General features: G+C 42.1%; 1 protein-coding gene across 4 annotated transcripts in view; it reads left to right on the forward strand.

The window, feature by feature from the left end:
• LOC124185661 (probable JmjC domain-containing histone demethylation protein 2C) overlaps positions 1 to 27,593 on the forward strand; it is a 202,005-nt gene that overhangs the window by 152,735 nt on the left and 21,677 nt on the right. For all 4 annotated transcript variants that reach the window (XM_046576629.1, XM_046576626.1, XM_046576627.1 and 1 more), the window contains exon 9: positions 26,277 to 26,439. In XM_046576629.1, the coding sequence (XP_046432585.1) occupies positions 26,277 to 26,439 (163 nt within the window). The remainder of the gene's footprint in view (positions 1 to 26,276; positions 26,440 to 27,593) is intronic.

The raw sequence follows: 27,593 nt of genomic DNA on the forward strand, positions 1-27,593 counted from the left end.
CGGGCATGTAGTGTGTAGGTATGTATATTATGGTAGGCAGGTACCGGTTGCTCTCTCGTCGAGACCATCTCGAGGCTCCGTCGAGACTCTTGACGAACTTACTGTAAGCGCCGCCCTGCAGGTCTGCCCACAAGTCATTGACGACTCGGAACATCGTATATAACCTGATCCGGTTTTTACATCCTACGACGACGACTCCGATTATGATGACGATGATTATGGTTATGGTTATGGTTGCGGTTATGGTTATGACGATGACGACTCGTGCAGGTAGGAATAGGATTATTCGAGTCAAGCGATATTCACACTTAATTCAATTAAGAAATATTTGTGACAACTTGACGTAGAATTGAATCAAACCTTTGAACGATCGTGCCGACTATCAATTCATTCGAGATAACACGGCGCGAGTTCCTTGCGACGTGAATTTTGTGTCAAAAAAATGTGTGATCGAAGCGAGTTCAAATTCGATTGAAAGCAACCGAAGCGTTTTGTTTTAAAAATATGAAATTGTTTTAAATCGTGTTTCGTTTAGTCGAGAATCGAATGGTTGAAATTTGTTGTCACAAAAATCTTTCTCATCGACCGAACGGACTCCACGAACAATCGGTTTTGCTGGTTCGAGAACTCCTTTCCCTCCGTGTATAGAAACTGACGCGGATGAAATTATAAACGACTCCGTATCGTTACCTAGATATTATAACTGCCGCTGCTGTTGGTGGCGATGCAGTTGAGTCACTGGCTCGCAAGAACGCCCCGCGGCTCTGGTGAAATGTGAAATTAGTCGGAACGCTAACTTTGAGAGTTGAACCTAAAGCGAACTGAACTCGGCACGAAGAGACGCGACTGGCGCCGATAATGATCTAACCGTCGTTTCGCTCCTCGGTCGTTTATCGGTGTGCAGGTTACCCACGTAAAGATATTTTTTCATCACGATATTTACCGGTTTCCATTTACCCTTCAGCCATTCACTTGCATATACACGCATACACCCGTGTAAGCTCTCTCGGTTATTAAGGCCACTGGTACTAATGGTTCCAGCTAATTTTAGGCTCTGGGTGCACGGCAAGTGTAAACCCTATGCACGTATTTACTCAATCTTACGCATTTCTTTTCCGAAGAGAAAATGAAACGAGTTATGAAAATAGCTCAATGCTCAATTGACTCTCGGTACGTGGAATGGCCCTTTTTGCGAAAAGAGGTTCCTTTTAAGGTTTCGCATAGGTTAGGGACGCAGGCGAGACGCGGACTATTGATCGGTGCCTCCTCGCTCTGGTACATCCCCTTTAAACGATTCTCCCCCGAAACTTCCTCGCCCTGAACCACCGGCACATCCGGGATCCCGGTAACCATTGTGCGCCGTTGTTGGACGGGCGTCGCGACGCCTCCAGCTCCTTCGACTCGCTCGCGCTTTCGCCATCGAGGAAGCGAAGCCTTCCTCAAACTCGTTGCTCACGATACGTTTTACACGCGATCCCTTGGGCATGATCTCCGGTGTCGCGTCACGCCGTTAGTATACCTATACGTATGTACGTTATACATACCTAAGGTATATGCCTATATACCTACGCACCTACACTTACCGCTGTTATCATTGTGGGGAATATCTTTCCTCCGGCGGTTTTAACTCGGTTTCAAACGCGACGACGTTTCAGTCCAATATACCTTTGCCAGCGTTCGTGACCCTGATCGCAAAACTAGGGGACATCTCTTAATGCATAGCTAATATTGAAAACAGGTAGATGCGGATATAGAAAGAGTGGGAAATACACGTACACGTAGCTTTCGTTTATTTTCACATCTCGAGAGGAGGACGTACCCACTTGAGTCGAGATCTGATTTTAGATGAGCAAATAATTTCTCAATCTATGATTTTCTACGTATAATGTAACACGCGTTGCATTTGATTTCATCGAGTAAAAATAGCCTTGGGGAAAAACACGGTCGAGGTGAAATTACCGGAAAGACGCTGTAACGTGCTCGATTTCGTTATCGGATTGTTGGTTGCCGTTGTTACTATTATTGTTGTTGAATTTAATTTATAGAAACAAACGTTCAACTTCCACGCGTACGACCGAGTCCCTTTTATACCATGTTCATTAAAAGAAAGAGGGAAAAGAAATAAAGAATGGAGAAAAAACAACATCGAACAAGTTGCAGCAGGCTGGAATTTAAGTTAAGAGTGGAGTGTCCCCCATACGGGCATGCATGCATGCGTACGGTGAGATCGAGATAACGCGACAGAGAGAGAGAGAGAGAAAAAGGTTATAAGATAGAGGGGAAAGCCAAACGTATGGCATTGCAGCTGTCATTATCAGTCGTTGCTGCACCAGCGGCGCCCCATTGCATTAAACATGTATGTATGTACGTACACACATACCTGCGTAGATGTGTGTAACGCACTTGAGATTGTTTCGAGGAAACACGCTATTCCGTGCCTACGTATAGCAGCCGCGTTCTTTAGACTCTTCCTGATAAATGATAACTCGAGCCCGGGGGAATGATAGTACATAGCAACAATCGCACACGATAGATAAGCATCGCATGTAATATGTATCTCGTACTTACCTAAACAACTCTTTGTCACCGCGTATATGTAAATAACCGATGGTAAAAGTAACCTATAAAAGTCCACTCTTGATTGTTGTTATCAATTTTATTGAAATTATCATTTGTATTTAAAATATTAATGTAAACGTATACAACATATCTATATAACATGCGGTAGACTTTGAAATAACATTATCTACTTTCTCACTTACTTACTTACTTACTTTACACCCATCATACACGCGTATTCAGCAGTTGTATATAATATATATATATATAGGTATGTATAATCGAGCTTTTATCAAACCAGCAATATGTGCAGAGCAGGATCGTTTTATACATCGATTATAGATTAAATATTATTTATGTACACACATGTGTCATATTTAAACAAAAACTCGTTTGCGTCGGAAATTTTTATTTTTCCTCTCCTTACACTCGCGTGCATTGTGTTCTGTGTATATGTATATATATATATACATGTATGTATACCTAACTACTGCATATTGTACCTTATACATTCTCGCGTTTGAAAAAATATTTACTGATAAGATAAGGAACATTATAGAGGTCACTAGCGTCCCCAGCGATAACTTACAATCGGCTAATCTTTTTTTCACTCGCGAGGCGGTTTCCTTTCTTTTTCTCCTTTTCTTTTCCAACCGACACGAAATTGTAATTGCGTACAACGCGGCAATAACGTGTGAAACGTAGAGATAGAGATTCGTATATTATTATCGTCACACGTGCCGTTCAATTTTACGCAGAGATTTTGTGCTTGTGTAATATTTGGATAGTATTGCCGCCGTTGCTGTTACGAAGAATTCGTTTCAGGATCTAAATGATTGATCGATAATTTCTAATGTTGAGAAACCGGATCCGGTGGAAAGTGGCAGTAACGATTAATGCATACGTGGAATTTGATCGAAGGAAAAATGACGAAAACATATTAAATAGATAATTTTTCATAAAACAGACCTTGAAAATTTAGAATCGCGCAGGAAGGTTTTGTACAATAATATATACACGCTGTTATAATCAGGCATGAGAAATCAGCTCCGCGATGTGGATGGCTAAACTTGAATTCGTCTGCCGTGTACGTTGTTCGCAAGCCTATTACGATCCCGTTTAAATCCTTCGCAATTGTTTTCTCCGCTGTTTAGACGACAATTTTACAACTTGATGCGGTACACGTAGATGGGTATCGCATACAGATAGAGACACGCTCGTGCGTCTCCTGTGTGCATATTGTCTATGTACATATACGTATATGTACACGTACATCTACCACGAGGACAGGATACTTTGGCCATAGTAATTTCTCCGAATCACTGTTACACACCCGTGGGCGCTTCTGCTGTCTGTTTTCATTATGTTTTCATCCTCCTTGCGGTATATACGTATATCCATCCATATACGTGTATATATATATACATAATATATATATGTATATCTATATGTATATAGAAAACGAGAACGAGGAAGAATGAAAAAAGTGATGGAAAGACGAGCACGCGCTGCAGTTAAAACGCGAGGATACGCGTAGAGTTGCAGCGTAACGTGTGCCTGCACGGGGTGTGCGTATGCATAATGGAGGAATACATTAATGACGATGGCTCGACTGCGCTCCTCGTACCTCGGAGCCCGAGGCTTGCCTGGCGGTCTTTCTCCTCTCTCTTTCTCTCTTCTCTCTTTCTCTTTCTCGTCGCATGCGGGATGATGACGGAGAGGCTTGTGCACAGCGCGTGTGTGTAAGTAAGTGCGCGACGGAACGAAGCCAGCCGAAGGCCTTTGACCTCCCGCGTCTCCGTCTCGAAGTCTCACCCCTTCCTCGGTGACTCCCACGGCGAGTTGACGATGACGATGGTGCACGGCGGTGAACCAGGGTCCGACCTGCATTCATCCCCCTCCTCGGTCGGTTGAAACAGCTCGCGAACGAACGCGACAAACCGGCAGCGAGAGTTGCTGCACTGCGGCGATGAGAGAGGACGGGAGGGAGGGAGAGCCGACGCCATGTGCATTGCGTGAATGCGTGCTGCATACGAGAGCGCAGCGCCCTCCTCCTCCTCCTCGTCCTCCTCCCACTTTGCGCAGGCACCGACCACCTCCCACGTTCTCTTTCGCCTCACCGAAGTAAAGGTCATGCATGCCTCATCCATTCGTGTGCGAGAATTGCTTTTTATTTATATACCTGTATACCTATATATATGTATATATATGTATACGGTTGCACCGCTTGCACACGATGTCGTATTTACGGCCTGGTCTCTCTGCGAGTGTGTGTGTGTGTGTGTGTGACGGGGTATTATAGGCAGAAGCTGCTCCCTCGACGCTTGGTGCACTTGGCCTGGTCGAGGATGATCGGATTGAATTGCTATTGAATAATTGCCTCCGGCTAATGGCCCGGGGTCTCGGTTTACGGAGAGGATGATGCCGGCGCATTTCCTGAACACGAATTACTCCTCAATTGATATCGTACACGCAGGTATATCTGTATTATGCCTGTCCTATATATACAGCGAACATTCTCTTTCACCCGTATAATAGCTATCGCGGTACCAACTTGCGCGTTTCGAATTAGGTCGACGGTTGTTACAAGACATTTGTGACATTTGTGTAATTAAAAGTAAGAAAGAAAAAAAGAGAACGGATAATCGAGTGTATACGTGTATGTGTGATTCGGGATTTGTGTAAATCGAAGAAAAAAAGATAATTCGACCGATGAATCATTTATTGAAACGACTCGCGTACATTTCACCTTTAGGCCGAGTAATCGCTATGTAACCTTGGCAGAGGTCGAGGCACTCTCCTCCCAGCGGGCGGGTTGTAAGAGCCGATTGACGAGGCTTTCGGAGTCGAGCCAGAAAGCCGTTAATTAACTAATTTCTCCTCCTCCTCGGCCTTCTTCTTTTCCTTCCTTTCAGCGTTGTTACGTTTTCTTTCTTATTTTATCGCCTGCCAAAGTTCGAAGCGACGAACGCGGAGCTTATCGTTTTGCCTATTACTCAACTGCACAATGCACACTCTCAGGGAGTTTGAAGGTAACCGCGATTTCATCGCAAAACTAGGGCAACTACTCCGTGTCGTCGGTCATACTTATCTATCGCATACAGGTACGTAGGTATAAACGTTATACATACGATACGATGCGATACTGTGTAAAAGGAAGAGGTGAATAGTTACGCCACTTCAAAGGCCTCCTCCTCCTCCTCTTGCTATAGGTCTGTATGAATAACCCGTGGAAATATGCAGTATTATTATATCGCGTCTACCTACAACCCGAGTCGTACACAACACACACACACACAGACGCATGCATATCTTCACAAGTGCTTCAGCATATACGTTATACCTATATGTATATGTATATACACACGTATGTAAACCTATGTAACAAGTACTATTCTTAGGTCGCTATTTAAACGCGTGTTCGTCATACCGATGCGCACACGTGGCGCTACACTGTAGGTATTAAATCTGCAGCTGAACTTTTGCATTTGCAAAATTGCATACCTAGAATATACGTAGATAGTTGTGGATATTATATTATACGGAGCGCAGATGTGTGCAGTTTGTAAAAAAACAAATATCGGATCATGTTCGTAAAATTATTTCTACAGCTCCGCTCGCTAAACCGATAAACTTTACCTCTCGCCATCTTTGTAATACCCGACCCGCTTGCCTGTATAATCTACTCAGGCACGATTTGTTTTGCTGTACATACATGCGTACGTATATAAATATATATTTGGGCCGATCCATTATATCAAGTATCGGGATAGCCATTGGACCGTGTGTGTAGAATTATACCGCGCATTGTTCAACCTGTTGTAAACCGGTTTTCACCGTCTAGTTAAACGAACGTTGATTTCTTTTTTTCTTTTATTTACTTATTTATTTATTTCAATATTTTTTTTCGCTCTTACGCTTTTGTTGTTCGTTTGTTTACGTGTATCATTCTCATTTATCCCGGCTGAAACAATAGTACGATAGGATATGTAGGCCTATTTTAACCCCGACCTTGAGCCGATAAGAAACCTTGCCTCGCCTCGGGGAAAGAAACGGCAGCAATTTTTACACGGAATAGCCGTTGCACAACCGCCTTGTGCCTTTGTTCCCGAATGGTTACATACCTATATACCTATAACGCGTTCATAGTCGGATGGATTGTTACACACCGCAAGATACGCGTACCACAGTGTGCGTGGTGTGTCACTGCTAAACGGTGACAGAACAATCACTTGTGTGTACATAGGTGGGCATCCTCCACCCGCGCAAGATGTTTGTTTACGATTCAACGTTTAGAAAAACGGTGAAACTTGAATAAGCATCGGGACGACGAGGAGGTTTGAGGAGGAGTAGGGGGGGGGGGGGCCGTTCGCACCAGCGTTCTTGCGTGCACAAGAAACTCTGGTACGTCTGTTGTGTAAAGTAATAATCTATAATGTGTACATGGTAGGTTTATACAGTATATCGTACATGTGTGTATACATCGTTGAATACGAGGGCATAATTCAAGAGCAGACAACGCAGCTGCGATAAGGCGTTAATCGTTCGTCGTCTGCGGTCACGCGTTGTAAGAAGTGCATGGTATACAGGTATGTATACACGTATTGATAATACGCATTACGCACCGCTTGCATCCACAGTATAAAATAACGTAAATTTACGATTCCTCGAATTCACATTTATCTATATACATATACCTATATGTAGTGTAATACAAATGTGTAACGTGTATATCCGGCCCGTATTACATTATCAGCATTGCACGATGACGTTATTCATGCCTATTCACCTATAACGCACGCGTATAGCTCGTTCATCGGTTTGCAAGATATTCCGCAATAATTATTTGTCAGCTACGGGAACGTGCGTCGTCGGCGGTTTTTATTTTAATTGTTTCTTTTTTTTTTGTTTTGTATTTCTACGTATTCGCTCTCTTTCTTTCTTTCGTTTATTCCCCTATTTCTCTTTCTCTCGCTCCACCCTCGCGGAGGTCGGCGGCCGTGCAGTTTGCGCACTGTAAGTATATACGTATATATGCGGCGCTGTACACACGATAGCACGGACAAATGTGCACACATATCCACGTATATATATACATATATGTGTGTGTGTGTGTATATATAGACGTACAATGTGTAGAATGGAGGATGAACCATAGCCATGGGTAGGTGCAGCCCAAGTTTAACATGCGGATCTGCATCACTGCACACACACACACACACACACACGCACATCTAGCTGTAACAGCCGAGAGCGAGCGTAAACCGGCGGCGGCGGGGCAGATGGATCGTTATTCGCAAGATGGCCGCCATTGCCACGTGACCTCATGCTGCGAGTGTTACAACTCGCGGCTGAAGCGGTTATTATAACTGTGGCTCGACGGTGTGCGCGTCAAGGGTTTGCAGCTTTACGTGTTTGCGCGCGTGTGTGCGTGCGTGAGACGAGACTCTTTCGCTCTCTTCTCTTCTATTCTTCCGTCCTCGTCTCTCCGACGCCTCGTGTGAGTGCGCGCATACCTGTATGCGTGGAACGCACACGTGACGCGTATCCAAGAATGAAAAGAGGGGGAAGGAGGGACAAGGGTTTATACTTGGGGTACTCCGTGAGTCTCGCCCGAGCGAACCGAGGGAATCCGTTTTATTATTACTATTTGTTGCCTCGTACGTGTTTCCTGCCCTGCAGACGTCGCCCTTCCTCTTTCTCTCCCTCCTTCTCTATCTCATTCTACCGCTCCCTCCCGTTTGTCGTACGACTATCCTGTACCGTTGTGTACAGTATAACACTATGCGACCAACGTCTATATTTTATTTATTTTTTATTCCCGTGTATCATACGCGTTGTGTTTTTAATACATGCTGCACAACGTGTTACGAATATCTCTCGTCCCAATTCAGACTTGAGCTTATTTCCGACGGGTGTGACAACGGATTCTCGGCGTAGGTAGGTACAGATATCATACGAATTTTTATCGAGGGTCTAACTTTTCCTTGCCTAATAAGACTTTCAATTTCCCCTCTTATACCGTATAGGTATATTCTATTACTCAGCAGGTACGGTCGATTTTATATCTCGACCTTGAGGTTTGGAGCTCGTTACTTCGCCTCATCGTCGACGAAAGTCGTTCCACTGCGAAACGCGCGTTACAAGCGCGTAGTTTCGTGTTACGGTTATATGCAACGTAACGACGACGAAAACGACGGCGACTCGAGTTCGGTTAATTGTAGTAAGTTTATCGTGACCCTGACGTGACCCCGACGTCTCATCCGCGCCGTGGAGCCAGAGGTCGTTTAATCCGCGCAACAACGGACCGTGTGCCAGCTCTCCGAACCGCCCACGCACACTCGCTCCGTCAACCCCCTGATTTCACCCGGTTTCAACCTTATTCGAACCTACACCAACGCGAAGGGCGCAACGACCCTCTTTAGGGCACGCTTACGCCGCCCTCGTGTACCTGTGTACGTGCCGTATAAAGGCGAGGACAAAGGAACGAAAGATTGAACCGCTGAGTTTCCACCTCCACCTCCTCCTCCACCCCCTTTTCCTGCAGACGCAGACGAAACGGTCTTCCGTCGGGGGGTGGTATCGGGCACCCGGAAGGTGAGCGCGGCAAAACAATACCGACTGCAGCGGCAGGGCCAAAGAGGAGGGGGCTGGAGTAAAAATTCTCCCGGGCATGCGCTTCGACTCTTACACCATGCCCCTTGCCCTCTACCCCTTTCGTCGGCAAGTTTCTCGACCGACCTCGACGCCTGCGAGGGCGTTCGGAGGGTTGCCCGCGATTCGTCGTGGACACGTTCCTTTGAGGATGCGATCCTCCTCGTCCCGGAGAAGATACACTTGTGTGTAAGATGTTTTGTGCGCGTGTACGTGTAGTACATGGATACACGCGCGTGTGTCCATACGTATGTACGTATGTATGTGTGTATATACAGCCTAGCCGTATAAAACGGAGGGGCCGTGTTGCCAGATATAATCAATACGGGGGTTGCGCAAACAAGTTTGTACATAGGATAGGTTATATACCTATAATATAACCTGCGGGGTTACGGGCGCTCGCTCTTGTGTGCGGTCGGTTTCAACCCCTACACAAAGGCCAAACCACGCGCCGTAGTTTCTTTCCGGTGGGATGGGTTAATATTCTAGATTACCAGCCGTGTTCAAGGCCGACGCGCGGAAACTCTTTCCTTTCAGATTTTGCGAAATTTTATTGTACGTACATTCGGCACGTCTGTGCGCATGTGTGTGGGGTGTAGTATTTTCAACTCCCTGCAACGCGTACATGTATAACGTATTTTTCATCATTTTATTTCTGGTTGCAAGGGAACGCACTGCGCATAGAATTTATCCAATTTTAATGAACTTGCTACATTAATAGCTCGCAGTGTTTCAAATGTAACGGTTCACGCTTCTAGCTCGTGGACGAGTTTGCAACGCGTTCGCAGTTCTCTCTCTCACTCTTTCTCTCTCGCTCACGCTTCTTTCGCGTTACAGAGAACTCGTCCGTTGCCAAATGCTATTAGGAGTGTAGCAGTCATCGTCTTTGTATATCCCCCTCGGGTATACAAGAAGCGATCGCGTAATCTGCGACAACGATTTATATGAATCCAACGTTATTATTAATACGTCGGATGTGGATGTGTGTAGATATAATTATAACGTATGTCGGAGAGGTGAAATTCGTGGAAAAATATTGTAACGATCGTTTTTCCTTCTTTGTTTGTTTTTTTTTTTTCTTTTCTTTTCATTTCTCATCGGGAAGAGAGTGCGACCCAGCGTTCTCAAGGTCAGGCGTATAAAATATCGTCGTCATTCATGCCAGAAACTAACAAGCCTACGTTCAAACATGTTTAATTTTTCTCGCATAACGTTATGTATATATCTCCGCAGTCTAAAGTTGTCCTTTAATTTTCGATCAAAGCTTACGCCGTACAACCCTTCTTGCATGTGGCCAAGCGAAATAAGAGAAGAAGAGACTGGAAAAGTTTTATCGACCATGAGAAAAAGAATCCTCATCATTCAAAGCCCCCAAAATTAAGTTATAACATGAAACTAATCGATTTAATCGTAGCTCGGCAAAGATTCGAAGAACGTCGGGTTTACGCAACGCCAGTTTTGCACCCCCGTAAAATAACCAAGAAACGAAAGGGAACCGGGCCAGAACCCACCCCACCCCTCGCCCCTTACGGCATTCCATTCCCGGTTGTAAGTATAGGTAAACACCGAACGCTTGCCCGCACGCACATGCCCACATAATGTACGTACGAACATACGTGTGTGTATATATATATATAAATATATGTATCCCGCACGAACATCCGGTGCCTGCGTGCAGTGTTTCTCGCCCCGTCTAAACTCACCCGACGCACACTCGCTTACTTACTTACTAGCAGGCACAGTCGACGAAGCGAGAGAAACGGACAGACAGCAGCTCTGCAGCAATGAGAAAAAAAAAAAAAAAAACAGGGAACAAACGTTGTGTGCGCGCGCGACACGCACAAAACTGGTATGCGTTCACACACGCGTGCGCGTGAGACGTGCCTCTGCATAGGCAGGCGATGTGCATCCATCCCCTCGCCCCTCAGGCGCGTTGCGTCTCGGACCACTCACCTCCTCCTCTCCGCGTTCCCTTCTCCTCGCTTCTCTTTTACTCTCTTCTCAACTGTTTCCTCTCCTCACTGCTCGAACTCGCTCAAACGGGTCGGGCGGCGGCGGGGGTATGTATTATTTTTTGCCGCGTTGTGCTGCTTGAGTTGGTCGGACGGTTGTGTCGGTCGGCTTCGGTCACGGAGCTTCGCCGAATGGCGGGGAGGGTCGTTCGAGAGGGGAGGAGGGGCGGACCCGCGGAGGGGAAATCTACTCTCCCGGTTCCGCCGACGCGGCGATCGACGCTATACGAGGGGAGCGACGGAGATTCCCGAGCTTCGTTGGAGGCGGCTGAGCGGCGCGCGGCGGAGACGGTTGGGGGGGGGAGGAGACAAGGAAGGGCAAGAGGGGGGAGGCGGGGAGGGCCGAGAGCCCCGGTTCCCGCAGTAGTGTAGCGGCCTTTGACGCGGATTGGTGTGTCTCAGAGCGATAGCCGAGAGACGCCGTTAAACAAGAGCGAACGATTTTTATAATTGACCCATTTATTATATCGTGTGTGTGTGTGTATATATATATATATGTATGTATTTATGTATTACATACATATATATCTAAATATATGACAGTGTATACCGACTCGTACATGTACACGTACGTACGTATATAGACGTGCCAAAGGATTTTTACTCTACAAAACCTGGATTACCGTTATCGACGTGTTATGTTGTAATATACGCGGGTACTTCCCGTTGCGTCGCATCTTATATATCCTTGGGAAAGAAAACGAAAAATATATATATATATATATACATGTATATGTGTGTGTGTAGAAACATATGAATATATAAAGATAAATTGCTGTACCGTGCATTTTTACCGTGTATATATTATACTCGTGTGGATTTGTGATTTAATTCTTATGTGTAATCGTGGGTGATGACACATTCTGTGGGGATTAAAAAAAGAAGCGATTTATATTCGTTGCAAACGGCTAACCCCGCGTTTCCATCTACGTGATATTTAAAACGCAATCACGTATTAAACATACATTTAATATACACAGACACACGCGCGCGGCAAACACATCGAGGATTTCAGTGCTGCTGGATGCTCAAAGTGTTGTCGGCCCAGGCGACTCAAGGTCTCTTTGTTCGTTCGGTTGTGCGAGTTTTGCGCCGTCTTGACGCCGTTTTGCAGACCTTGTTCAGTTTTCCTTTATTTCTTTATTTGATTTTCTTTTCACCGTCTCGTCTCCCCGCACATAATCATGGAAAACTATTCTCACCCGATTATCTCGTCGTCGTCGTCGTTGTTCGACAATCCGCCGACTCGTTAGAAAATCTCGGTAATCGTTAGACGAGATAGTGATAGTAAACCTGCTTTTAGAATTGGACGCTAATTGTAAGTGAAACGGGAACAAAGGAACGTAAGTGAGAGGTGCGTGGTAGTGGTGGTGGTGAATGTGTCGTTTTAAGTGCACCTCGAGGCGACGACGATATATGTTAATGAAAACGCACAACGGCGAGTGAAGAAATAAATACATGTGAAAATATTGATAATTATCTGGAAGAAGGAAGAAGGAACAAGAAAACATACACCGTGTATCGGGGGATATTTAGTGAAGTGAAGTGAAAGGGATAACCGAAGAAGATAGGCGGTACTCTTGAAAACAGTTTGGATTTCGATTCGTTTCGTTATTAGTTAAACGAGCACTGATCGACCGGCGTGGTTCTTCATTGTTCTCGCAAGTACTCGAAAGCGTCTTTGACCCCCTCCCCCCATTCGTCGGGTGTCGTTTATCCGTCGTCATAAATCCTCCGGCTCGGACCGGGTGTGAGAGAGATAGGGAGGAAGAAATAATAGATCGAGACTGAGAAAAGGGAAGAAATGCAACAACGGTTGGCGAAAACCGTGGCGTGTGTATCAATAATGGTCGTTGAGTGCTGCTGCGAGTCCGGCGCCCCGGAAGTATGCCACCAGTGCTAGGAGGCGCGGCGATGGCGGTGCTGCCAGCTAGTCCGCAAACTGCCACCCAGGGAAGTCATCCGCAGGGACAAACCACCCAGCTGCTAGGTGCCAGCACCCAGTCATCTCATCAGCAACCACAGCTGCTTTATCAACCCTACAACTTGATGCCAGCCGGTGCCGTCGGTGGAGGCGGAGGCGGTGGAGGTGGACAAACTAACGCCGCCGCCGCTGCTGCCTACGCTGCGCACCATCTCGTCTCCGTACAACAGTCAAATTTTGTGCCGGACTCAACGAGCCCCGGCAACAACACCCTCGCCCTGTAAGTTTATTCTTTTCGATATTATATCGACGAGGGGATTGGCGAAATTAACGTGCGATGTTGTAGAATTCGAGAAAGCTCGACGATGTTCCTATTTTCAGTCGTACGGCTGGATGGTTAATCTTTTCCTACGGATCGTAAGAATTTCTCAGCTAACGTCGACGGTGAAAGCCGAGTCGGGTTGTTTGTTTACTTCTCTTTCTCAAAGACGCGGGGTTTGTTTTTTCAATTTTACATTTCTGGAGTTACAAACGGTTTTTTTCGATACGCGGTAAGGGCACGGCGGGCGGAGGAGTAAGCTCAAGGTCATCGCGTGTGTCGTCGACGAACAATGGTGGTGTTCGCGCAAAGCTTGGGACGATTATCGTAATTGGAAAACGAGCGGCGGCAGGTGAAGAAGGGAAACGAGGAGATAAGGATAGTGTCGAGGAAGACAGAGAATGCGGAAGTTTGGTAATCGTGCGAGGAACTGGGAAAGAATTCCGAAGCACACGTATATATGTATGTTCACAGTAAATACCTGTAGCGGCTGACGAGATAAGGGGAGGAAGAATGGTTTCTATAGTTTTTCTTTTTCCTGTTCCATATTTTGTCGGTTGATAGTTTTATAGACCCATCGGGGGTCCCTTTTTCTCTGCCAGGCAGGTACGTTAATAGTATTACAGGTATTATAAAGGTGTGTGACAAGACGGTAGTTTGGGTTTTCGTTAGTCGGTGGCGTCGTATTCTCGCTCTCTCTTTCTCACTCTCACTCTCACTCACTCTCTTTCCATCCTTCTCTCGTTTCGGTCGCTACATTGTGTAAAGATGAGATTCCTCGTAGCAGACGTCGTTCCTCCTCCTCCTCCTCCTCCTCATCCTCCTCGTCCTTCTTCTCTTCCAACTCATCCTCGTCATCATCATCATTCTCCTTATTCCCCGCTGCGCGTATCGTCGACAAAGGGCTCGGAGAGAGAAGGAGCGGACGAACCAACTCACGAGAGGCGATCACCAGACCGGGAGACGAAGAGGAGGAGGATGAGAAAGCCCCCCGGGACCCTCGCTCCCTTTGTTCGACTTCTGCGTGCCTGCCTTCCTCATACCTGCCTGCGATGCTTGCCTGAAAACCTCGCTCCTTACTCCTCGTGCACAATGTTCCATTCTGCTATGTAGTGACTGATTGTGAAAAAGGGAGAACGGAAAATAGAGAGAAACAGAGGGCGAGTGGAGTGGAGTGGAGTGGAATGGAATGGAATGGAATGGAATGAAATGGAGGGTTGGGTTGGCAGAGCAAATAGCCTCGGCACAAGTGTTGCCCCCCTCCTGTTCCTTCACCATTTCCTTATTCTTCTTCTTCTTTTTATTATTATTATTGTTATTGTTATTATTATTCTACTCCCTGCCGCCTCGCGTATAATCTAATCAGGGGTAGGGAGTAAACAGCGAAAGAGGGAAAGGAACGGAATTTTTATTACGTATACGCACATAAATATGTATATATGTATATACAGTACATATACGCGTGGTGTAAAATTCTCTACTACTTTTGACGGTGATTCCTCGTTGTACCCGATACAAGGTCATCCAAGGTCGTTACTCTTGGACGTGTGACTGACTGTGTGTGTATGTGATGATACAGAAGACCTGGTTAACGTATTATCGTTGTTGTCATCGTTATTATCATTATCATTATCATCAAGCGTTTCTGTTATTACTCTCCGTGTCTCTTCATACGTGCGTGTACGTTGCCGTATTGTTCAGTAATACGAATTACCAGATGGAAGAAAGAACTTCGAGAGTACCTAGTAAGTACCTGAACGGTAACTGTTTCCATTTAATAATTATGGGAATTTTGCCCATGGCTTGTCAATTAGTCTCTAACGTACCTTGGTACGATACTTGGGCAATGTTGCATACAGTAAGCCTACGTAGTACAAATTATACTCTTGTATTAGGCACTAGATCGTCGCTGCCGATAATATTTGTACTCGCACAGTTAACCCTCGAGATTATTGCTGTTATTATTAATTATTATTACTAGCCATGTGGACAGACTGGACAACCGAGTCGGCGATACTCGTGACATTAAACTACATCAGTTGAAACAATCGAATTCATTCTATTTCTTTCTTTACACAGCATATGTCAACGAAAAAAATTTCCTCGGACGAAGTATCATGTTTACATACTTACAAATCATGTTTACGAAATACCGGGTGGTATTCCCGATGACGACGAACAGGCTTATGTTGTATCGTTAAGCTGTTTTATACGTAAATCGCCCCCCCCCCCCCCCCCCCCCCCCCCCCAAGAAAAAAAAGCTTACGCTATCAGCAGCGATTGAGACTGCTGTAATCGGGCATTATTATCATAATTATTATTATTATTTTTATTATTATTTTTGTCCTTACTCGTGCCTTTTCCACGATCTTGCGAACCAGTTTTTCTTGTTTGTCCTCCTCATTCTTAACGACCACACCTATATTATATATTTATTACGTTGCGGGTAATTGCAGTTGTATATATTCATTGCGCGCGATTCGACTTGCAAATTACAAATTATCGGCGTATCATTATATTTGCACAATGGTGTGTACAATAATTTACTTAGGCACACAATACACGAAGTCAGTGTCTTTGCACGCAGCAACGTTCGGGTTTCGTTTTGTTTTCTCTCCTCTCGCCTTAAAATAATGTGATGTTTCCCACACATGTTCAACGTTCATCGTATCGAACATATATATATACCCGAGTGACTTTTATAGTTGTAACGTATGCCATGGTATCACACTTGCCGAGGATGACGGTTGCGCGACGCACGTCGTCGTTGAATCAGAACCGCAAATATCCTCTATTCGCGAAAAGACGTTATCCGTGCCGAGGAAAAATCCGTCTCTCGAAGTTGCGGACTGTCATTGCAACGGGATACGATTGTTCCTCATTCTCTCGTTGTTGATCTGAAAAAGTAACGGAAGGCCAACGGAGTGCAACAGAGGCGAAGGAATTTTTCCCGATGACGCTTCTCTTATCGTCGTCGTCGGTTTTATCCGCCATAATATTTTAACGCCACCGTCGCGGCGCCGCGCGTCCGGAATCTAGGTCAATCGTGTAAAATCAGCTGCGATGACGTAAAGATCGTGTATACGCGATACGTTCGTACACAATGCGCACACGTGTTTAATGTATTTACCTGTTACACAAACACACGCGCACACGGCTATACGTACAACGTGTCAGTCGTTAATCGCTCGAATAATTTATCTCTCAACATCTGACGATGACGACGACGATGATGATTATTATTTATAATGACTACGGCGACGACGTGCCGATGTGTGCGTGTTGCGTGGGCGCAGGTGTGCCGATCTTATCGTGTACGCCGTATATCTATACACCTCGACGGTGTTGTAACGCATGTATTTTCACATACGAACACCTAGCAGCTAGCTGACAATTCAGATGGCGATCGCGTTCTTGGTTCGCTGAACCCTGCGCGATGGCGGTTGGATCACGGGGAGGGGGGGGGATTTAAGCGATATGTGCTGAAATTTGCGCAAACGCGGCGTAAAATTCCAGATTTCGCAGTTCCTCCTTCTTGTTTTTATTTGATTTTGGTTTTACTGATTTTTTTTTTTTTTCTTGTTTCTATTTTTTCACTCGCGAATACAAGACATTCCGCTCGTTGTCCGAGAGTTTTCGTCGCTCGTCGGCGATCGGCGGATTAGTTTTTTATACGTCTTCCGCGAATATTCTAACGTTCTCTATCTCACTTTTGTGTTAATTGTTTTTTTTTCTCTCTTTCTGTTGCTTTTGTTTTCAAGTCTTCCGCCACGACGACGGTATGCAACAACGCTACTCGTATCCCTCTAGTTAACGACATAACCGACGACTGACGTTATCGCGCTCTCCGTTCACAAATACCTTTTATCATCTATAGGCAAATGGGCGTTTGTTTGTGTACGCGCTTTGCACGACTGGACTCGAATCCCTCTATCTCTGTCTCTGTTTCTCTTATTCGCTCGTTAGCGAATGAGAGAGAGAGAGAGACGGAGAGAAGACAAGTAGAAAATTTATCTCGCAGTGGTGGGTTGTTTTTTTTTTTTTTTTGTTCTTCGTTTGTTTCGCTAGTTCTGTCACGCACGATCTTCCCTCGACTCATTGAATGTTGCGTGTGTGTATGTGTGTGTCATGTGTTTTTTTTTTTTCTCTTTCGTCAGACCGACGATGATGTTGGTGCGTATATTTTTAACCCACGTCAGTTTATTGCTGCTGCCGCTACTTAGCGAGGGGTTAACTTATTCATTTATCGGGTATACGTTTCAATCAATCGTCTTGCGTCTCTACCGTATACATACACCTACGTACGCACATACATTACTCATATGCATTTATATTTGCAGCGTGTTAATAACATCTTGCCACATATGTGCACATATATATATATATATATATTTATGACATACGCATGTTCTTATATACATATACGATGCACTTGTTGCGCAGGGCAATTACCGTTGCCGATAATGTGTAACAAATAATGTATAAATAAGAAATGGAGGAAGTGGAATGATTGTAATGCTGAACGCGTGTTTCTCTTTTTCGGTCTCCTTTTTTTTCTTTCTTCCCCTCCTTTTTTTACGCTGTTTGTATTTGTTGTTATTATTATTGTTATTATTATTATTATCATCGGGAGTATATCGGGTGTGTGGGCAGCGATTATAACATCATTACGAAGTTCGGCGCCGATCGGTCAGTACTGAGAAAATCGTTTGGATCAAAGTTCGAAATACGTGTTGTTGGGCTGCGGTCTTAAATACTTGTATATATATATATGTAATTGCACTCGTATACGCAAACGGTTGACCGTGTCCAAATAACAAAATAATTAGTAACATGATTTTTCCACGACGACGACAGCTAACGTTTGGTATCTATTAAACTTGTCGATCGGTCAAGGTTATTCTTCTGAAGAAGAGAACACTGTTCGTTGTTATACAAGTATGATGATATTGAAACTGCGGTAGTCGTTATGTTGACGATGAAAAAAATTGGATCGAAGAATTCGAAGAGCGAGAGAGAGCGAGAGAGAGAATGAAGGAAAGAGTAAGCTAAATTCCGTTTCTCTGTAAAAGCGTTCAGTCGTCGTTTGAAAAACGGTATTATAAGAGATTAATGATAAACTCGGCGACGATTTACTGACTCCTCGTTTCGTCCACGCCTCTTCCTTCCTCCTTCTCTTCTCTTTTCTTTCACATTCCCGTAACACTCGCTACTCCTCGTCACTGCTCTCGATATACATATATTCGTGACATCCAATCCAATCCATGCGCGAATTGCTTGCGTAACTCTCTCTCTCTCTATCTTTCTCTCTCCCTCTTTTATTTTTATTTATTTATTTATTTTTTTTTTAAACCTTCTACGTCGTTTGACACGCATGCTTTGCCTTTGAGTTTGTCGGTTGGTTAGTTATAGTTGGTTAGTCATATAGGTTCACTGTACGCCAACTGGCACACCGCTATGTATGATAGGTATAACTTACTTGTAGGCATTTGTCACACACGCCTGCTAAATTCGCCCGCATGTGTGATGTGTGATATAATATGTCGCTTGCTTATACGATCGTTCTCTATTCTCATTCTTCTTCTTCTCCATCCACAAGCTACGTACGTGGCAAATACTTCGTTATCATTGTACATATCTTCTTTTCTTCTTCGTCCCTCTTTTTATAATATAATTTATGATCGATATTATATTATTTGTACGTTTTGTTGGGTATTATAATATACTGCTACGTGATAATATATGTGCAGAATTTTTACGATTCGTTAAACGTACGTATTCGGAACTACTAGAACCGTCCTCATAAATACTTGTCATAAAATGTCTTGGGTTTTTCCCCCTCCACTTCGATTCTTTCTCTCTCTCTCTCTCTCTCTTTCTCTCGCTGTAATTGCACAGTTTCCCTCGTTAAACACTATCAAGAAATTCCACTCGATTACTCAAAAGAAAATAATTACAGCGTATAACACACGGATAGATGAAATTGACTGGTGCTTGTTGCATAAATACACTTAAGTTACAGAGTTCACGTGGTTTTTCAGTGACTGATGTGTGTCTTTCTCTGTGTGCGTGTGATATCCTTCTCTCTGTCATATCGATGCTGCTTGCAAGAGGAAGGTCAAGGAACCTGCGTAATACGAATACTTTCTCTTTCCCTTTCCCTCTTTCTGCTTCCCGTATCTTGATGAAAAATATACTTCGAGAAAAATTCTGTGCACCTTCGTCTTACGCACTGTTTTTTTCTTTGGTTCTTCACTTTTCACTTACTCCAAATCCGGAAATTGCGGTAAAGAGAGAGAGAGAGAGAGAGAGAGAGGAAATTATGCGGTAAAAGAAGGATAATTGATAATACGTACAGTCGTATCGGATTCGTTGGAATTACTTCGATTAATTGACGTTAATTCGGTAAATATTCTTCAACTTGTCTGCATTTTATTGCTAGAGCGAGTTATTCATAATAGTAGGGGAGGAAAAGAGGCTAAATGGTAAGTCACTCGAGCGCTGCGAGAACCTATTGGATCATAAAGATTAGATACTAAAAAGAAAAAAAGTTCATATGATATATGCTCTTTTACTGCCGGGGGAAGTAGGTACTGATTTTCAAAAATGTAAAAAAAATTTATTATAAAGAAATACTCGAGTGCGTCAGACATTAATATCGTAAACGCCCTATGTGCTTCCGGTAACAGAGAAGTATTAATCTGACGGCTTACAAGTCGGGGGTGGCAGCACGAAGGGGTAGAAAATGAAAAAAAAAAAAAGTTATTCAAGCTCGTCAGATATTCAGGGGGAATGTTAAGTGACCTCTAAAAGGTATCCTATTCAAAAGACTGACGATTTGGATGCCGTCAGAACTCACAGCCGATTTTTGAAAATGTAAAAAAAAATAGTGACCTTGAAATACTCAAGCTCATCAGATTTATATGCAGACAGTTCAGCTGGATGTCCTTGTTGTGCTAACCTATAATCTGATAATTATGTGGAGGAATTTCATTGTTCTGACAGCTTAAGGTAGTACCGTGACATGTAAAGGACACCAATAGTCAATGGCTGTTGTTTTCTTTCTCACTCACTAGTGCTGTCTTTCTTTACCGACTATCGCTCACTTACTTCCACTCACGTGAATCATCGCAAGTCACCAACTTTAAAAATTATTTACAAAAAAATAAATACTGCTTGTTTATGTTTTTTTTGAAAAAAATTACTTGTTATATCCTCAATTAATAATTCTCAGTTTTTGAAAACAATCCTAAGAAAAATATGGCTGTTATTAAATAAAATAACTTTTAACTTTTTTAAAACACAATAAACAAACCAAAGCGTCACAAATCTACGAACACGACCGCGTAGTATTGTGATCAGCCGCAGAAAGTAGTGGGGGGACGGTGCGAGAGAGTGAGAAATAGAGAAAAAGTGAGAAGGGGAGAGAGGCGCGGAGTGGGAAATACATAGTTCTCAGCACTTGCACGTACCTCACTTTATCAATAATTTTAGCTTTTTTACGGTGTAGAAACCGTCAGATTATATTATATCCGTAATTTTTACATGATTTCCTTCAAATTAAAAAAAAAAATAACCGCGCTCGAATACTTCCAGGTGACGTTTTTTTTTTGCAAACTAATTACTCGCTTATTCTCTTATACCATGATCAAATCGTCAGAATATTGAAATTGACGCTTTTTTCCATGTAATTAACTTACCTTCTATTAATATGACGAGCTCGAATTAATTTGAGGATCGATTTTTTTTTACTAATCTGATTGGCTACCCTAGACGCACCCTTGTATATTAAGGGTTCATATATGGTGGTCGTTCATAACAGGGTGCAAGGTTTCCTCCCTTATATTGTTCTGACGCGCTTGAATAACACCCAAAATCCCCTCTTGGGCTCCCCTACTATAATCGTTGATGAACTAGAAAGAGAAGAAGTGTTTGATAAAGAAATATATTCGTTCTCTTTCGGTTACGAGCCTCTGAAATTTTATTTATGTCTTTATATCGTTGTAGGAAGTCATCGTTAATTATTTACGCAGGTCTGTTTACATTAGAATTGCTTGGTAAAATCATTAATGTTCAACTCTATGCAGAATCAGCAACTCCGAGAGTTCATTGCTGATTCTTCTATCTATTGCGATGGTGTTTGTTAATATAAAACGTAAAAAAATTCATTTGGATTTTTTACCGTTATCAATGTATGTGCGTTTTTTTTTCTCCTCTTTTCACATTGCGTTAATATCATTTATCCTCTTCAGACACGCACACACGCTTTGTATGTATCCGATGCGTTTATTATACACTTTCTTGAACTGTGAAGATAATATGATGATTTATATTTTATTGGATATTATTTCGATTTGTCTGGCATTATCTTTTTTCGATCTCTATTTTGATTTTTCAACGATCGTTATCGATAAAACTCTCTTATCTGTTCTTAATGCTCTTATCTTGTTTTTATGCTCGATTGTTACGGATAATTGTTGTTAGCTGAATAGACAGGGCAAGCCTTAATGTTTCTCGTATAGTACGGCATGCACGTTCAATCATCCTTCAGCTGTGTCCTATATGCATATAAGCATAGGTAGGTACTAACTGCATCGTGTAAACAAATTAAACCGCCTCTCTGCTATAATACATATACCCGACATAATCACCCGGATACGCTACGATCAAGCCGGATAATCATCGTAATTATTTGCTGTTATATCGTTATATACGGGTTTGTTACTTACACGCGTTACATTATATATGTATATATATATATATATACGTATATGTATGTATGCATGAGCCATGGTACACATGCATCGCATCACATGTTCAACACGTGTTTAATACACGTACCGCCTCTGCAGGCTTTTACGGCCGGAAGTAGAAGCTTGCCGGGACAAGCGGGTGTTCGTTGGTTAGCTTATTTATACATACTTTATGTATCTTTGTAGATATTATATGAGTGTATAGTTATAATAATATATTTAATGCAACATGCTGCGATCAGCCCTTGTTACGGAATTGTTGAAACTATTGGCGGTGAAGATAATTATGCTTTCGTTGTTTGTTTGGTACTTGACACGTTGATTTAATTTAATTCAACAAAGTATTGTGAGGGAGAGAAAAAAAAAAAACATACCCAAAATGAGAATGAAAATTTTACGTAACTGTCGTTTTATATTCTTTTGAATGAATTTTAAGTGATTTTTTGAAATTTATAAAATTTATATATGGCTGTTGTTTTTTTTACTTTTTCTTCTGATTGTTGAACTTGGGCGATTACACATGATAATGTAATGAATTATACAGTTATATAGCCGCTTATGTAATTTAATCCGGTGAATTATAAAAATATTTACTCGAATGAATAATAAACGGCTTTCTTTCTTTCTTTCTTTCTTTATTTTTATTTTATATCACACAGAATTAGTAAATACATGTGCAAATACATGATTAATACACGAAAAAAGAAGTCATAGGACAAACTGCGTTAGTTCTTTCTTTCTTTCTGTCTGTCCTTTTTTCTTATTCCCTTTCTTTTGTTTCAAATTTAATACGAATTCTTGCGCCTTAGTCGCAATTACACCGCCCTTTCGGCCTTCTATAATTCCGGGTATTTTGAGAGAAAACTGCGAAAAAGAAACGACAACAAAAAGACGTGGAATGAAAAAAGAGAAAGCGATTGAGAAAAAAAAAAATGTTTTGTAAAGAAAGAAGAAATATGAAAAAAAGAGAAGAAGACCAAGGAGATGAAACAGAGTCTTCTTTGGCCGAAATGGCGAAAGCGAAAACCAGAGACGACAGATTAGGTTGGGTTGGGCGAAGGGTCGTTCCTGACTTACGGGTGATTACTTACGCCTTCTCTCTTCGCCCCTCGACCTTTATCGGGATGTGCGCTCCTGGAGAGAGAGAGAGAGAGAGAGAGAGAGAAAGAGGTTTACACCCCCCCCCCCCCCCCTTTCTTCGCCCCTTATTCCCCCCTTCGCCAGCTCCCATTCACCGTTTGCAAAGCGACCGCCATAATCCACGCCATCAATCAATGATACGACCCGAGGATCGGACGAGGGATGCTGGGATGAGAGAATCGAACCGAACCGTTGGACCGTTCGCTTCTTTTATAACAGACGTCCCACGATTTATCGACTACGACTCACGATCAGAGAGAGGGAAAAAGTATAACTTTTTCCAGGGTTTTCTTGCTTTCTTGGACGTAGCTTTTCTTCTTTACCGTTCACTCCCTCAATCTCTGACACTATTGCTCGGCTTGAGTAGTTACGATGATACCTTTGAACTTGTCCTAACAATTGGGATATTATTTACAAACTATTTCCTCGTTTTCGAGTAGATTATTCCAACTGTTTAGAGAATTCTGATGTTGTTTTGATTTTTGTTTTCTATTTTATTGTTTTAAGTTTAAATGGCCAAAGTTTCTCTTGTCCTATTTTTCTTTTAAACCACCGACTGTAATTAGGTTCGCATTTTCGAAATCTCGCGTATAACGAGCAGCGGTAACCACGACAATAATGACAATGATAATCCAATTAAACGGAAAAGTTGTAAAAATATTTTGCGGGTATTTTCGTAGGCGAACGTAACGTTATATTTACACGCAAAAAGCGACTCGTGTGTGGGAGGAGAAGAATTTAGGTCGAACCGTTGTGTATGTACATATTATAATGTATATTTAAAATCTTCGCAGGATCTAAATGCCTGTTGAAAAATAGTCGGTGTGAAAAAGTTTCTTTTATTATTACATATTTATACGTACGTATGTATATGTAAACACGCTGGCGCTTTTATGCCAAATACACGTACAGCACGTAATATATAAGAATTAACAAACACGCAACAGTCGTCAATGTTTGACGGTGATATTTGCAATCTCACTTCTCGGTCATGTTTTTTTTCTTTCTTTCTTTCTTTTTTTTTCCTCCTTGTAACACGTATGCATATGTATCGAATCCGTGCAAATAATTTCTTTCAACGTAGACGAAGCTTCGCGGAATTTTCGTGTCCGTAAGTGCCGCATATATTTATAGCCAGGTAGTAGGAATTTTTTTTTTTTTTTATTAAAAAGCTTTTTTCAAAGTTTAATTTTATGTTAGGATATTTTAATTAATTAATTAATTTTAGATTATTAATTAATCGGTGAATATCCGTACGCATTCATTGATCGCATATCGCCTATCTACCCTACACTTTGTTTTTTAAATCTTAGTTTCCTTCTTTTTGTCAAATTTTGACTGTCGTCGGTTAGAGAGATTTTGGGATTCAGGATGTACGAAATAACCTTCGCTTCTTTTTCTCTGTCTTTTTCTCTATCGCGGCTTGCGACAAGCCGCGTGTCATAATCGCTGATTTTACCTAATCGTGTATACATTATAAATTCATGACTATGAAATGCACACTTGATATCGTTAATGTCTGTGCGTGTGTGCGCGTATCGGAGATAAGGAGACGACGTTATCTCCTCATTCTTCGTTAATCTCTCTCTCTCTCTCTTATAACAGAGGTGCAAGGTACATGCGCGAAGAAGAAGGAAAAAAAAAAAACATGAAAAGATCACAAGTTATCTGGGTCACGGATTCCTGACAGTCATCGCAGCTATTTTCTTCTCCTTCTTTTCGACAATTTCTGAGAATTAATTAGGCAGCTATTAGTGTATTTATTTACTTGTTTCTTTACTTATTTGCGCATATTCAACGTGCTTACAAGGGTAATATTTTATCGGGAATTTAAATTATCAATCGAAACAACGAGGATCGTTCAACTGTACACGACGGATGTATAATAAAAATTCATTCCTGCCAATGTTGTGTTGGTTGTATGATTAATTTGAAAATAATGCGCAGCAGCGTCGGTATTTAGAGTAACGAATTAAATGTGAATCGTGCGGTTATAAGAGGAAACGCGAAAGAATTGTTACATCTCTGTATGTTCCCAAGAGCTCAGATTATACACCAACTTTTTGATGTAAACACGGAGGATTTAATCGAGTAACAATTAATTATAAACCGAGACTTGTCGGATCGTTTTGTAATTCCACATCTTCATGCGATGTTAATTTATTATTTATACGTACGTATATTTTATTTCGACGATTCTTCGTATGGTCGAAAATTCTTTTGAATCGATTATTTCTTGCAAGATTGCATGCGGTGTTTGTTTTGTCGGAAATTCGTTGAATTATATGCGACGCGAAATGAGAGAAAACAACAACATGTGTACGTGTATAAAAATAATGTAAAAAAGTTGACAACGAATCCGACGAAAATAACTTAATTTTGCGGTATAATCTAGGCTGCTGTGAGCGGTCGCAAAAACAATTGTTTATCTTTTGAAAAGTTTGTCGACGATTTGATTGCACGACAATTCGTTATCTGACTCAATTTTTCGCAGATTATCCAATGCGTTATATACTTGGCACGCTGTCTGTTTTTTTCCTATTTCAACACCATGTTTGACAAGATCGCAGAAAGTTACGGTTCTGATTATTTATATAAAACAGTCCGAATCAAAAAATTGACATCGTATCGAAATCCCAATTTTCTTGTACGGTTCGACGATACGAGAATAATCAATTGATTTATGAAGCAACTCGACCAATTGGTAGATTATTTTTGAAATAAAGAACGTGTCTTTTTGTTTGTTTTCGTTTGAGTGCAGTCCAAGTTGACCCGGCGCAATTTTTCGCGATATAAAAACGAAAGAATCTCTTTGACGAAATAAATTAACAAAGATAAATGTAATTCTAATTGTAATTTTTCGAATTAAAGCAATATTATAACTGACGAACAAATTTTTTCATCTGTGATTACAGAGAACGACGGGAAGCTGAAGTTCGGGAGATCGAGAAACGTGAGAGGGAACGAGAGAGGGAAAGCAGAATGGAACGAGAGAGGTTAGAGAAACTGCAGAAACAGGCCGCCGAGCAGGCTGTTCATAAACATTTTGAGGAATCCCTGAGGCTGGCGCAACAAAAGGTGAGCCGATATTTCGTATTTGTCATTTTTTAGGCTAGTGAAATTTCTTATTTTTATTTTTCTTTTTTCATACCTCTCTTATCTCTTTTCTAATTGAACACAATTTTGACCCTCAATTAATTAACGAAACGAAGAGTTTTCAAAATTTTTCTCAGGAAAAAGTCAGCGACCGATTTTATACGTGTGCTTTTCTTTTCGTCTTGATAATTTTTTTTTCTTTTCTTTGCACATCACTTTTCACTCACATGTCGTGTTGTTTGAAATAATTACATTGTATGACAGCCGGATGACATTTCGAACGACTCGTTAAACCGGTGTGTCAGGGCTTCTCTCTCTCTCTCTCTCTCTCTCTCTCTCTCTCTCTCCTTCTATGTATATATGTATGTATTAGAGAGTTGAACAGGTGTAAAACGCGTGTCTCTCCTCACTTTTCCTCACTCACTCACTCACTTTCGGCATCGAATTTCACACGAGAAGTGTCCGGCTGATAAAACCGGGCCAAACCGCGAGAAATTTTTACTACCTTCTTTTTGCTTATTTGCCTTCCAAAATTCAACTCGTTTTCCCCACTTCAATCAGCAGAAAAATAAATATATTGTTACATATTTGGAACGAACCAACACAAAAAAAAATCGTCATTTTTTTCGTTTTTTTTCTCGAAACTCGTATTGATTTTGTTCTTTAATCTCGCTGGTTAACAAAAAAGAATAAGTCACCTTACTTCAAGGATACCTCTCAAGTGTTGCGTTGCGTTCGTACAAATCGTCGTTGATTCTCTCCTCGCGTCGACCCCTGTTCATTTGTGATTGCAAGCGAAGAATGTAAGGAGGAACATCGTCAACAACGATTCTTGTTCATCGAAAAAAAATTCAATATCTCGTTCAAATTATGTTTAATATCTACGAATGGATATTAATTTTATTGTATACGGATAGGCGTATAATTTTTATTCATTAAAAACTCGAGGCGATCCAAGTTGATTAGTAATTTATGGATTATACCGATACGAGTTAGTTGTTGCGTATTAAATAAATAGTTATCTCATTAATGCACAGCGTGTGATGTTAAATTAAAACCCGTTATAATTTTTCTCTGTCTCTCTCTCTCTCTCTCTCTCTCTCTCTCTCTCTCTCTCTCTCTCTCTCTCTCTCTCT

Source organism: Neodiprion fabricii, chromosome 6 (assembly GCF_021155785.1).
Source record: "Neodiprion fabricii isolate iyNeoFabr1 chromosome 6, iyNeoFabr1.1, whole genome shotgun sequence".
Classification (NCBI taxonomy): domain Eukaryota; kingdom Metazoa; phylum Arthropoda; class Insecta; order Hymenoptera; family Diprionidae; genus Neodiprion; species Neodiprion fabricii.